At 40.8% G+C, this 13,170-nt stretch overlaps 2 protein-coding genes across 2 annotated transcripts in view; one reads left to right on the forward strand and one right to left on the reverse strand.

Moving 5' to 3' along the window:
- Window positions 1-6: 6 nt before the first annotated feature.
- Window positions 7-13,170, reverse strand: part of LOC121818353 (uncharacterized) — a 37,712-nt gene continuing 24,548 nt past the window's right edge. Inside the window, exons 5-6 of the mRNA XM_060408000.1 lie at window positions 2,528-2,612; window positions 7-2,251 (exon numbers count right to left, since the gene is read on the reverse strand). Of these exons, the coding sequence (XP_060263983.1) occupies window positions 2,547-2,612 (66 nt within the window). The 3' untranslated portion in view covers window positions 7-2,251; window positions 2,528-2,546. The remainder of the gene's footprint in view (window positions 2,252-2,527; window positions 2,613-13,170) is intronic.
- TCEAL3 (transcription elongation factor A like 3) lies at window positions 1,676-6,272 on the forward strand. The gene is given in 4 exon segments (XM_027963605.3): window positions 1,676-2,150; window positions 2,153-2,198; window positions 2,200-2,266; window positions 2,268-6,272. Coding segments are annotated over 4 exon segments (720 nt in total). The 3' UTR covers window positions 2,400-6,272.

The raw sequence follows: 13,170 nt of genomic DNA on the forward strand, positions 1-13,170 counted from the left end.
GACATGTACAGACAATTCACAATGATATTTAATTTGCTATTAAACAGAAATGCAAAATAAAATGCCATGGATATACTACTACTCACTTATATCAGTGAAAATTAAAAAGTATGCCACATTATGTCGAAAACGGGAAATAAGCACTCACCTTTATTTTTGGTGGGAAAGCAAAAATGAGCCTGAGATTCAGGAGAGGGAATAACCTGGATGTGTAGATTTGGGAATCTGTGTTTACAGGAAAATGGACAGAGTCAGGGAGAGAGAACACGTGGATTGAGAAGAGCTGAGGCTCAGGCACGGCTACGCAAGGTGGCAGCGCGGCTCCCTGGCGGGACCAGCACCAGGACTCTAGAGTCAGGAGGAGCTAGTCTTGAAAGCGGGCTGTGGGGCTATGTGGTGCTTTAGGCAAAATCTGGCACCTTCCTTGTGATCAGCTGCCACAACTGGGGATGATGGGCATCTCAGAGGGATGCTGAGCGAGGACCCGAGATGCTCCAGGTAAAGCACCTGCAGTCAGGAAGCCTCTCCACTCCTGCTTTATTGGTAATGCCTCCTTCTCCAACTACCACCACCCTCCGCCGGCCCCCACCTTCTGGAGCTGTCGGGTCCCTCTGGGCTGGGGGCGAGGGAGTGGGGCGGAGGACCTGGCTCAGGTGACGCGACGCTCACATGACCGGCTGGGCGCCAAAGTGGGCAGCAACCCCCATGCCCACCCTGCCCGAGTAGAACCAGTTCCCAGAGCTGCCCGGGCGAGGGGCGAGAGGGCTTAGGCGAGCCCGAGGAGGTGCAGACCTGGCCCAGGCCCCACAGGTCAGTGTGAAGGTGGCCACTGCTGGCGTCCCGGGCAGGGGTGGAAGCTGATGGGACTAGGATCCAGGAGCAGCGGGGAGAGATGGGGAGAGAGGAGGGGGTCCCGAGATGAATGTGGAGAATGGCGAGGCGCAACGTGGGTAGGTGGCCCCGTCTCCTCCTCGACGGCCCTCCTCTGTGCTTTCCACCCATTTTTGAGCCTGAAATTGCTAGGGTTGGGGGGGGGATGCGCCCCCACAGTGCAACGGTGAAACGTAGACAAATTCTGAAAATAATTCCCTTTCACACTCTGAGCCCAGGAGGAAATAACTGACCTCACGTAAAGGGGTGGGGATGCGGCGGGTTGCTTGCGCGGGAGGAAGACACAGACCCAAAATAGTTTGGAAAGCATCCTGGTCTAGTGCTTGCGGCCTGAGAAGTAATGGTGGCTGGGATGCAGGAGAAGTAGGGGAAAAATTGTAGGATGAGGAGGGCCCAGATTCAGGAAAGGGACCCCAGCCCATGGACCGTGCAGTCCCTCTCTGTCTTCTGCCTGTCTGCAAGTCTGCATGTCTGTTCCCAACACTCTGCAAGGCTAGAAAAGGAGGAGAAACCTGGCCAGAATCCCTGCAAGTCAGTGAAAAATAAGAGGGCACTGGACAGGCATGGGTCTTGGGGACACAGCTTTGGCAGCATTTTAAGGCCCCACTTCCCATCCCCCCACCAGATAAAATATATACCCTCCCTGCCACGCTAAAGGATGGTACAAGGTGGTAGGGCCTTCCAGGGAATGGTTGGCTCTCAGTGCAGGAGGAATGGTGGGGTAAAGGGTAGGCAGAAGGCACACTAGGCCAGGCCAGGTCAAGGGACCACTGACGTGGGTCAGATGCCAGTGCTGTCCAGACCTGCCTTCCACCCAAGCCCGCAGTCTCCCTTGTCTCCTCTTTGTCTCTTCTCCACCCCCACCTTCACCCCTAGGACAGGAAGGGGAGGGGACATCTCAACATGGAAAAACTGCAATGAAAATCAAGGAAAGTTGGAAAGTGAGGGAAAGCCAGAAGATGAAGTAGAGCCTGAAAATGAAGGAAAGTCAAATGAGAAAGAAAAGCCAGAAGTGGTGGGGAAGTCAGAATAGGAATGAGAGCTCCAGAATGAGGGACAGCCAGACGATGGGAGACAACCCGCACATGAGGGACAACCAGCAGATGAGGGGAAGCAAGAAAAGCAGGGCAAGTTCGAAGCTGAGGGAAACCCACTCAAGGGAAAGCCAGGGTCCCAGGCAAAGTCAGAGAGCCAGTTGCGTGCTGCCAAAAAGTGCCCTGCTGAAGATTATGTGCCCCAGAAGGCAAAAAGAAAAAAGGACAGGATTCCCCCAAGGACTATCAGGACAACTTACAGGAAAGGCATCTGGGAGGAGATACTGAGAGAATGTGGAGATCTGTCAATGGCTCAGCTTGAAGAGCTAAGGAAAAGACAGAAAATTGGGTGGATTTCATTTGATACAAAGAAATGTACAGGATCTATTCACCCCAAGGGGGCAACGGGGTGTCAAGGGAACGAAGGGAGGAGGGAGGAGCCAAAAGGGCATACATGATATCCCATATCTTTAATGCCTTGGCATTTGATTCTGGTTTCTTTGATGAGAATATCACTGACACTGCTTTCCCTGGCAGGCACTTGCCAGGCTATGTGCTTTATCCTCAAGCTGATACTTTGCTTTAGGGGTCACTGTCCTTACCAGCAGCCATTTGATCCAACTACAGTGCTCTGTGTTTCCGTAGGGGGTTTTCACCCACGTTCATGGAAGAGATGTTCATGGTACACTGTAAAAAGAGCAATAAAAAACACTAAATGTATAGTATCAAACCAGTTTTGTAAAAGGGCTTCCCTAGTGGCTCAGACTGTAAAGAATTCGCCTGCAATGCCAGAGACCTGGGTTTGATCCCTAGGTCTGGAAGATCCCCTGAAGGAGGAAATGGCTACCCACTCCAGTATTCTTGCCTGGCAAATCTCATGGACAGAGAAGTCTGGTGGGCTACAGTCCATGGGATCGCAAAGAGTCAGACATGAATGAGTGACTAATACTTTTCACTTTGTAAAAGTAGTAAATGTTTGCATAATGCATTTGTGCACAGAGAAAACCATGAAAACTAAAAACTAGGTGATAGTTTTTTCCTGCATTGTAGCCAGAAAATAGGTCTTGCCTGTACTATCATCAGATGGTACCTCCATGCCATTCCTCCACAGGTATGTCCATCCCCATGTCTTCCCCTAGTTGTAACCATGTCAGTGGGCACTGGCAGCCCTTCTCCTGGGTCCTCTACCATCCTATGGCTCCTCCCAACATGTGTGATTCTTTTTCTTGTCTTTGCTCACTCATCTCTACTTTTTCTTAAATGATGTTTGTCATAATAAAAAAATTCCTAGAAATCAATACATGATAAAAAAAATGGAAATGTTCAGTGAGCTTATGAGGGCAATGAAGATTCCTGTTGTCAGACTGTAAAATGATAAGTAAAACATTACATCTAGGACTCATAGCTAGAGGAATCAACCTGACAGTTACAACAGATCCAGTGCTCTAAAGGTCAGTCTTGTCATCTGTGAAATGGGACTAAAACTTGTCTTACAATCTGCTGAGTGGATCATATGAGGTACTGGATATGTTAGCTGTGTTTGGAGAGCTCCTTTGTAGCAGTAGGACTCTGAACCTTGTCAGACACTCAGGAGAGAGCTGAGGGTAGGTCTCACCAATGCCGAGGAACAAGTCTAAGCAGACGAGAAGAGACTGCCACTCTTCTCTGGATACTACCATATCTGCTGGGCATGCCTGCTCTTCCCAGCCCTGTACCCTCTGCTGACAGCTATTGATATGATGGAGGCCTTATGGTGACAAAGCCCCTCTGGTTCCCTTTAGTCCCCAAAGGGTCAAAGCCCCTATCTGACTTCTATAGGAATGTGGGTACATTCCCTCTCCCAACTTCAGAGTTGTATCTACCCTGGTGGCATTGCCCCAGGGCAGTTTGGGCTCCATTATATTATATAATTCTTAGCAAAGTAGTCATTAACATTTTAGTTCATTTTATATTTGCTTATAGTAGTTTCTTATCTCTTACAGGACTCATATATTTTGGGTCCCCTGGGGATTGTATCCTGAGACACATCTATGGATGAAACAGTAGATAGTTATTTGAACTACACACCACAGTACCTCAGGGAAGCCATATCTAAATTTATATACCATTATTAGTGTGAGTTTTCTCTCTAAAAAGTCTCCTGGTTGGTTTCCTACACAAATTCAAAGGACTTGTCTACACATAATCAGAGAGGGTTACACAACTGAATTTCAAACTGAAAATATCCCTTCCCATTCCAGACCAATTCCAACTAAAAACTGTAACAGTGCTCTTAAAAATATTAAAAACTCTCAATGTTAGGGATTTTAATTTAACCCACTAGTATGTCGCTTTTTCCAAATGAGGACTTTCTTATTCACATATGTTTAATAAATTATGTGATACATATACTTAATTATGAATGAATCAGAAGCCCTGAGTTAAAAAAAAAAAGATACCCTATTCATGGATTAGAAGCCTTGATAGTGTTAATATGGTAATTCTCTCCAAAAGTTATCTATAAATTCAATTTTATATGGAAAAGCAAAGGACACAGGATAGCCAAAATATTTTGAAAATGAAGAACACATTTGAAGGACTCGTTGCCTGATTTCAGGGCTAACTAAAACTGCAGTAATCAAGACTATGTGGTATGGCATAAGGATAGACATATAAATTGATGGAATAAGACACAGTCCAAAAGTAGACCCACATGTCTATCATCAATTCATGTTTTAAAAAGGACCCACAGGAATTCAGTGGAGAAAGATTTTTCAACAAATGATACTGGAACAACTGTATGTCGTCTTGGTCAGTTCGGATTGCTATAACAAACATACCACAGACAGGAATTTTTCATAGTTCTGGAGTGTGGGAACCCATGATCAAGATGCTGGCAGATTTCGTATCTAGTAGGTGTCAGATTCCTGGTTCATAACCAGATGTCTTCACATGACAGAAGGGGCAAGGGAGCTTTCTGGGGTCATTTTTATAATGAAACTAATTCCTCATGAGGGCTCCACTTGCATGGCTTAATTGCCAAAGGCCCTACTTCCAAATACCATCCAACTGGATGAATTTTGCAGTTACACAAACATTCAGTCTATAGCAGACATCAATATACAAAAAAAGTACCCTTACCTCACACCATATACAAAACATGAATTAAAAATGGCTCACAGAACAAAATGTAAAACCCCCAATTATAAAAACTTTATTTAGAGAATTCCTGGGTGATCCCAGTGGTTAGGATTCTGAGCTCTCACTGCCAAGGGCCTGGCTTCAATCCCTGGTCAGGGAACTAAAATCCCATAAAGCCACGTGATGTGGCCAAAAAAACCCAAAATAGAATAAAAATAAAAATTTCATTTAAAGATAGGAACAATATGGAATAGTTTGTTTCAGAATAAACTATTATTGTTTATTCTGAAGTAGTGTAAAGATTTTTTATTGTAATTTTTTATTTTAGGCTGCACAGGGTCTCCACTGCTGCTTGGGCTTTTCTCTAGTTGTGGTGAGTGAAGGCTACTCTTTGTTGCAGTGCGCAGGCTTCTCACTGTGGTGGCTTCTCTTGTTGCTGAGCACAGGGTCCAGGGCACTAGGGCTTCAGTAGTTGTGGCATGTGGGCTCCAGAGCACATGCTTAATAGTTGAGGTGCACAGGTTTAGTTGCTCCACATCATGTGGGATCTTCCCGAACCAGGGATTGAACTTGTGTCTCCTGCATTGGCAGGCGGATTCTTTACCACTGAGCCACCAGGAAAGCCCAGTTCAAAGATTTTTGAAATGAATTTTCTGCCACTATCTACTTCATAAGTTCCAGAGTTTTCTTCTACTAAGAAATGGGAAAAGGTGAATGCTAATTATAAAATATTACATGTGGACAATAAAATTTAAGATAGCATTAGAAGAATAGGGAAAAGGGTAATCCTGGATTAGCATATAACATGAATTTGTGCCATATGACAATTGAAGATAATAACGACAATGAGGGTATTGACAAATTTCTGTGAAGTTCAAACAAGTCTAGAATATCTGTCTTAGTAACATATATCCATACATATATAACCTAAGAAAGCATAATATTTCTTATTTGACAATGTTTCCCATGTAATTTAACATACCAAAAAAAAAATCTAATTGTTTTAACATCTCTTTTATAAAGTGAGAGACAATTTTTTTGAGATTTCCTAAGGACCCTCTGGGAAATCTCAAAACTAGTTTGAGGTCAAAAAGACTCCATTTAGATTTTGATTTTGGGAAGTTGCCAAAAATGACAAAAAGTTTGAATATTTGATTAAACAGGATCACAAATCAATATGAAACAATACTTACTTATCTATCTAACCAAAGGGACAATCAAAAAAAATTTTAAGGTAAATACAGAAGGTTACAAAACTGTGAATGAAAATATAGCTCTTTTCACATTGAGAAGACTCAATTCTCCCACATAATCAAAGACCTGATAAAGACAACATGAAACACAAAAAATTCTTTTGGTAAGACAAAACCTTTGCTTTCCAGGCAGATTACCCAAAAGGTAAAGAAAAACATTTCACAATCTCTTGTCAAGAGAAGACCAATAGTCCAAAAGACATTTTCTTTTTAACGGAGAGAAAACCAAACTAATTTTGTACCATTGTACCCTCCCTCCCTCCCTTTCTCCCTGCCTCCCTCCCTCCCTTCCTTCCTTTCCTTTCTTTCTTTTTTTCTTGCCATACCTCTAAGCAAGCTAGATCTCACTTCCCCGACCTAGGATCAAATCCTTTCCCCCTACAGCGGAAGCATGGAGTCTTAACCACTGGACTGCCAGTAAAGTCCTTGTACCACTGTACTTTTGAGGTTAAAGCTCATTCTTTAAAAAACTTATAAATAAATCCATTCTAATCTTAGCAAGCTTGACCACACATAAAATTCCTTTCCCAAGATTTTGTTTACTGAAACTGTCTACCCACTCAGCCACTCAGGTTTTTTTACCTGTATTTTCCTCTTCCTCATTCTAGAATACCAGTCATTTGACTTTAGAACAAAATTACTTTTTCCCTTAACAAAAACATGTCTTTCACACTTCTTATCCAAAACACACATCCTACTTTTTTTTAACCTACTTTTCATACATAGTTGTTTCCTTTTACCCTTATTGTTTCTTGTATTTTTAATTACATATATAGATTAGCATTCTTAACCCTTAGAAACCTTAATTTCTACTGAAACTAAAAAGTAAACAATTGAGGACTGCCTGTTACTTAAGCATTCTATAATTGGCAAATTTATAAATATATTTCATAATTTCTAAAAGCATATTCTTTCTGACAGTGAATTTTCCAATATGGTACAACACATGTTTGCTGATACATACAAATATCTTCAGTTCCTTTATAAGAAGATGCCAAAGTAGATAAACCTATGTTCAGTAGTGTGTTTCCGTATTTTATTTTATCTGAAAATGATCTAGATATTCAATGTTTATCCATCATTAGTTAATATAACTTTTAAGTTTTCAAGTTATCAAAAAGATTTTTGAAACTATTTTTAAGTAGACATATCATGAAACATAATTACTGTGGAAAAGTTCATATATAAAGTTTTATCTTAATTATATCTATATAATTAACCTTTTAAATCACTCATGAAAATTTATTGAGGCATTAAATAGCTAACCATCATCTTAAATCAATTTTCTTTCTAACAAATCCTGTAACATAAATAATATGACTTTTAGTAAACCTGGTAGAATAAAAGCTGTATGTTTACATCATACTTAATGCTGATACCTCTGAAGACATGCCAGTTTTAATTAAACCAACAAAGTTAGACTAACTATTATTTATGAAAGATTATCCTCAGTTCAGTTCAGTTCAGTCGCTCAGTCGTGTCTGACTCTTTGTGATCCCATGAATTGCAGCACGCCAGGCCTCCCTGTCCATCACCAACTCCCAGAGTTCACTCAGACTCACATCCATCGAGTCAGTGATGCCATCCAGCCATCTCATCCTCGGTCGTCCCCTTCTCCTCCTGCCCCCAATCCCTCCAGCATCAAAGTCTTTTCCAATGAGTCAACTCTTCACATGAGGTGGCCAAAGGACTGGAGTTTCAGCTTTAGCATCATTCCTTCCAAAGAAATCCCAGGGTTGATCTCCTTCAGGATGGACTGGTTGGATCTCCTTGCAGTCCAGGGGGATTCTCAAGAGTCTTCTCCAGCACCACACTTCAAACGCATCAATTCTTCTGCACTCAGCCTTCTTCACAGTCCAACTCTCACATCCATACATGACCACTGGAAAAACCATAGCCTTGACTAGATGGACCTTAGTCGGCAAAGTAATGTCTCTGCTTTTGAATATGCTATCTAGTTTGGTCATAACTTTTCTTCCAAGGAGTAAGTGTCTTTTAATTTCATGGCTGCAATCACCACATGAACTTGAAAAACATTTGGGCTAATTTCTGTATTTCTGAGAGAATACTTTAAAAAAAATTTTACTGGATCAACAGTCCAACTTTCAATTATCCAAATTCCTATATTAAGATTCAGGGGATTCTGAATTGCATGATTTATTAGCATAAATAAGTGTAAATTTTCTCTGCAGGAAGTTTACATCATCCTAATCCTACAGTTATTTTGGTGAATAGTCTGTCTACATAGTAAAATGTAGCCAGGTACAAAATGAGTGCAGACATGAAAAAAAAAATTCAGCAGAAACAACACACAGCAAATACAGATCTATAGGAGTTCCAGATATTGGAATTATAAGACTCAATTTAAAAATAATTTTTCTGGGAATTCCCTGGCAGTCCAGTGGTTAAGACTGCACTTCCACTGCCACTACATGGGCTGTGTTTGATCCTCGGTTGGGAAACTAAAATCCCATCTGCTGTCCAATGCAGCTAATAATAATAATAATAATAATAATAATAATAATAATAATTTTTCATACTAAATAGGGGATAAAAGACTGACTCATGGAAATTTCAGCCAATAACTAGAAAGTATAAAAAACATGAAATAGGCCATTCTATAACTAAAATTTTTAAATTTATTTTTCATTATAGTTGAATTACAATGTTGTCTTAACTACTGCTTACAGGGAAGTAACTTAGTTATATATATATATATATATATAAAATATTCTTTTCATATTCTTTTCCATCATGGTTTTTCACAGGATATTGAGTATAATTCCCTGTGCTATAAGTAGGACCTCGATGTTACATGCCAGTCTGCATCTGCTAATCCCAAACTCCTAATCCAACAGTCTCCCACCATCCCCCTTGGCAACCACCAGTCTATTCTCTATGTCCCCAGTTCTGTTTCTGTTTCATAGATAGGGTCATTTCTGTCATATTTTAGATCCTACATATAAGTGATATAATATGGTGTTTGTCTTTATCTTTCTGACTTACTTCACTTGGTATGATAATCTCTAGTTGCATCCATGTTGCTGCAAATGGCATTATTTCGTTCTTTTTTATGGCTGAGTAGTATTCCACTGTATATATGTTTGACATCTTCTTTATCCATTCATCTGTCAATGGGCATTTAGGTTGTTTCCACGTCTTGGCTATTGTAAATAATGCTGCAGTGAACATTGGAGTGCATGTCTCTTTTTGAATTCCAGTTTTGTTTCTACTATCCTGATCATTTACAATATCTATAAGCACTTTTGATACAAATAGAGCAAATTTAGGATTTGGTAAAAATGATAGATAGGCTTTAATTGCTTCTAGAGCCACAAATTGAGTTCTCTAAAAGACTCTATTTGTAAGACAATTACAATTATTTTTAATTCTTAAAAGAACTGGGTTGAAACCTGAATGATATCAAGAGGCTAACCCACCCATCCAACTATCATCAATTTGCTTCTTTATATCAGGGAGAAGATATCCAACTAAGACAGAAATCAAAAAAATCATATGTTCTAGACTTAGAGCTGTATCGTTGGACATTATTTTCTTGGGATCCAAAATCACTGCAGATGGTGCCTGCAGCCATGACATTAAAAGATGCTTGCTCCTTGGAAGAAAAGCTATGATCAACCTAGACAGTATATTAAAAAGCAGAGATGTTACTTTGCTGACAAAGGTTCATCTAGTCAAAGCTATGTTTTTTTTTCCAGTGGTCATGTATGAATGTGAGAGTTGGACTATAAAGAAAGCTGAGAGCCAAAGAATTGATGCTTTTGAACTGTGGTGTTGGAGAAGACTCTTGAGAGTCCCTTGGACTGCAAGGACATCCAACCAGCTCATCCTAAAGGAAATCAGTCCTGAATATTCATTGGAAGGACTGAAGCTGAAGCTCCAATTCTTTGGCCACCTGATGCGAAGAACTGACTCATTGGAAAAGACCCTGATGTTGGGAAAGATTGGAGGCGGGAGGAGAAGGGGACGACAGAGGATGAGATGGTTGGTTGGCATCACTGACCCGATGGACATGAGTTTGAGCAAGCTCTGGGAGTTGGTGATAGACAGAGAAGCCTGGTATGCTGCAGTCTATGGGGTTGCAAAGAGTCGGACACGACTGAGCAACTGAACTGAACTTATTTGGAATGTTTTAGTAAATCTTTCCACAAAGACTTCAGAAGGTCTCATTTTGTTTTCTGTGCTCTGGGTGCATAGTTTCATTTTAGCTTAGGGGTGGTGGTGGTGGTTTAGTCACTAAGTTGCATCCAACTCTTGTGATCCCATGGACTGTAGCCTGCTAGGCTCCTCTGTCCATGGGATTTTTCAGGCAACAATACTGGAGTGGATTGTCATTTCTTTCTCCAGGGGATGTTCCCAACCCAGGGATCAAACCTGGGTCTCCTGCATTGCAGGCAGATTCTTTACTGAGCTATCAGGGAAGTTCTTGCTTAGGGGAAAAGCCTAAAAATGTTCCTATCAGGCTGTGAATATCAGCTTCCAATTTGCCAAACTTCTAACCAGAGCTTCCTTTAAAGAAAAATTTTCTCAAATATCTTATAAGGTTTTCAAAAACAGTAAATATTCCTGGCAATATTGAGCTCTTTAATATTTTTCCCTTTACCTTTAAGTCAAGTATATACCTATCAAGTTATTTCCAACCCAAAGCAATAAGCCTTTTATGATTAACCATGGACACTTCAAGCGTCCCCAAAGATGGTAAAAACATGTAGTTTTCCCATGATCCAGGACCACTTGCAAAGACAACCAAAGGAAAGAAAGACTTGGACAATTCCCCTGAGAGCTAGCAACAATCAGTAAGACACTAGCTGCAAATGGAATGCAAGTCATTCTTGGGGGTCCAAACCTGACAGTTGAGCTGCCTGTACATGTAAGCAGTGACAACTTGTGCTCCCCAGCAGGAAGAAACCCGAGCTAGTTCCTCAGTACACATAATGAGAGACATGCAGGAAAGTAATAGTTGTCCTTGGGGTGGAAAGGATTAATAACAAATGGGTATCCCCAAACCAAACTCACAGAAGTCTGAATTTAGAAAAGAAGGAACACCATAAATTTTTACTTAATATTCTCTCTACCATTCTGAGTATTTGGCTGATAACTGTTTTCTCATAAATAGATGAGCTCATCTAGGCTAAAAGTTTCTTACTGTGGCCACTGTAATTAAAAGATTATCTTTGGTAAAAGTAAACCATTTGTTCAGAAAAACATAGGTTTGGGGATCTTAATTTTTATCCACATTTATACTTGATATGCATAATATACATATTTATATTTATTTTTCATATATACATATAATCCCAGTTAACTGGAATCCAAGATGGAGGAGTCTCTGATTCTTTGGCCTTGAACAAACCCATTTTTTCTTTTTCTCTCTTAAAACAAAATTTATTTACTTGAAGCCTCACACTGGCCCAGTGCAGTTTAAGTCAGACCAGTCCAACTTCAGACCCAGTCTAGAAAAAGAAATGCTCAAGTGAAGTCAGCTCACTCATTATGCAAAAACAGTAGAGCTTGGATATCCAAGAGGGACTTATTCATGACCCCCAGACAGAGCAAGAAGGCAATGAGCACAATGGGATCAGCAGGTATCTGCTCTTGCTCATTGCTCCTTAGGACCATTGGTGATCTACTTTGGATACCACCAGGACATTTAAAGGGCTTCCCATGTGAGTTTAGTGGTAAAGAACCCACCTGCCAATGCAGCAGACATAAGAGACATGGGTACAATCCCAGAGTCAGGAAGATCCACTGGAGAAGGAAACAGCAACCCATTCCAGTATTCTTGCCTGGAGAATCCCATGAACAGAGGCACCTGGAGGGGCTATAGTCCATAGGGTAGCAAAGAATCAGATATGACTGAGTGACTAAGCCCACAGGACAATTAAAACATATACCGAAGCATATTAAACATCTTAGAGTTTATCTGGGGCTTCCCGAGTGGCTCAGTGGTAAAGTATTCACCTGCCAATGCAGGAGACACGGGTCTGATGCCTGATTCGGTAAGATCCTGCATGTCACAAGGCAGCTGAGCCTGTGCACTACAGCTACTGAGCCTGTACTCTAGAACCCAGAAGCCACAACAGTTGAGCCTATATGCTGCAACTACTGAAGCCCGCACACCTTAGAGCCTGTGCTCTGCAACAAGAGAAGGCACCACAGCATGAGAAACCCTCACACCACAACTAGAGAAGTAGCCCCCACTCACTGCAATTAGAGAAAAGTCCATGCACAGCAACAAAGACCCAGCATAGCCCCAAATAAACTAATTAAATTTTTTAAAAGTTTATCTGAGCAAACATTGATGCAAACTAAGCTGTACAAAACCAGAAGTGGTTAGAAGCACTCCACCAACAGGACCTAGGGGGAAGGATTTTATAGAGAAGACACAGAAGCAAAGCAAAAAGAAAATTATTTGATCAGTTATAGCTTAAGTGGTAGCATTATTTTGGAAAGTCTAGTTGGCTGATTGTGATTAGTTGTTCTTCTTAACCTTGAGAAACTTACAGGAATTGACTCTGGCTTACATGGACTACCAAAAGTCATTAGAGCCACCTCAGTTTAGTAGTCTCCTTGTTTGATTACTGTAAGAGTATAGTAGAGGAACACATCCCAATTGACTCTATGAAAGCTGTATCACTCTGATATCATAACAAGACTAGGTACAACAAGAAAAGTACAGACCAATATTTTTTATGAATATAGAGGCAAAATCCTTAACAAATTACCAGCAAGCTGAATCTAACAATATATAAAAGATTATACACAATGGCCAAGTGGAATTTATTCCAGGAATGCAAATTTGGTATAACACAGAAAAATCAGAAAATATAAACTACTGAATTAATATAATG

The sequence above is a fragment of the Ovis aries genome, chromosome X (assembly GCF_016772045.2).
Source record: "Ovis aries strain OAR_USU_Benz2616 breed Rambouillet chromosome X, ARS-UI_Ramb_v3.0, whole genome shotgun sequence".
Classification (NCBI taxonomy): domain Eukaryota; kingdom Metazoa; phylum Chordata; class Mammalia; order Artiodactyla; family Bovidae; genus Ovis; species Ovis aries.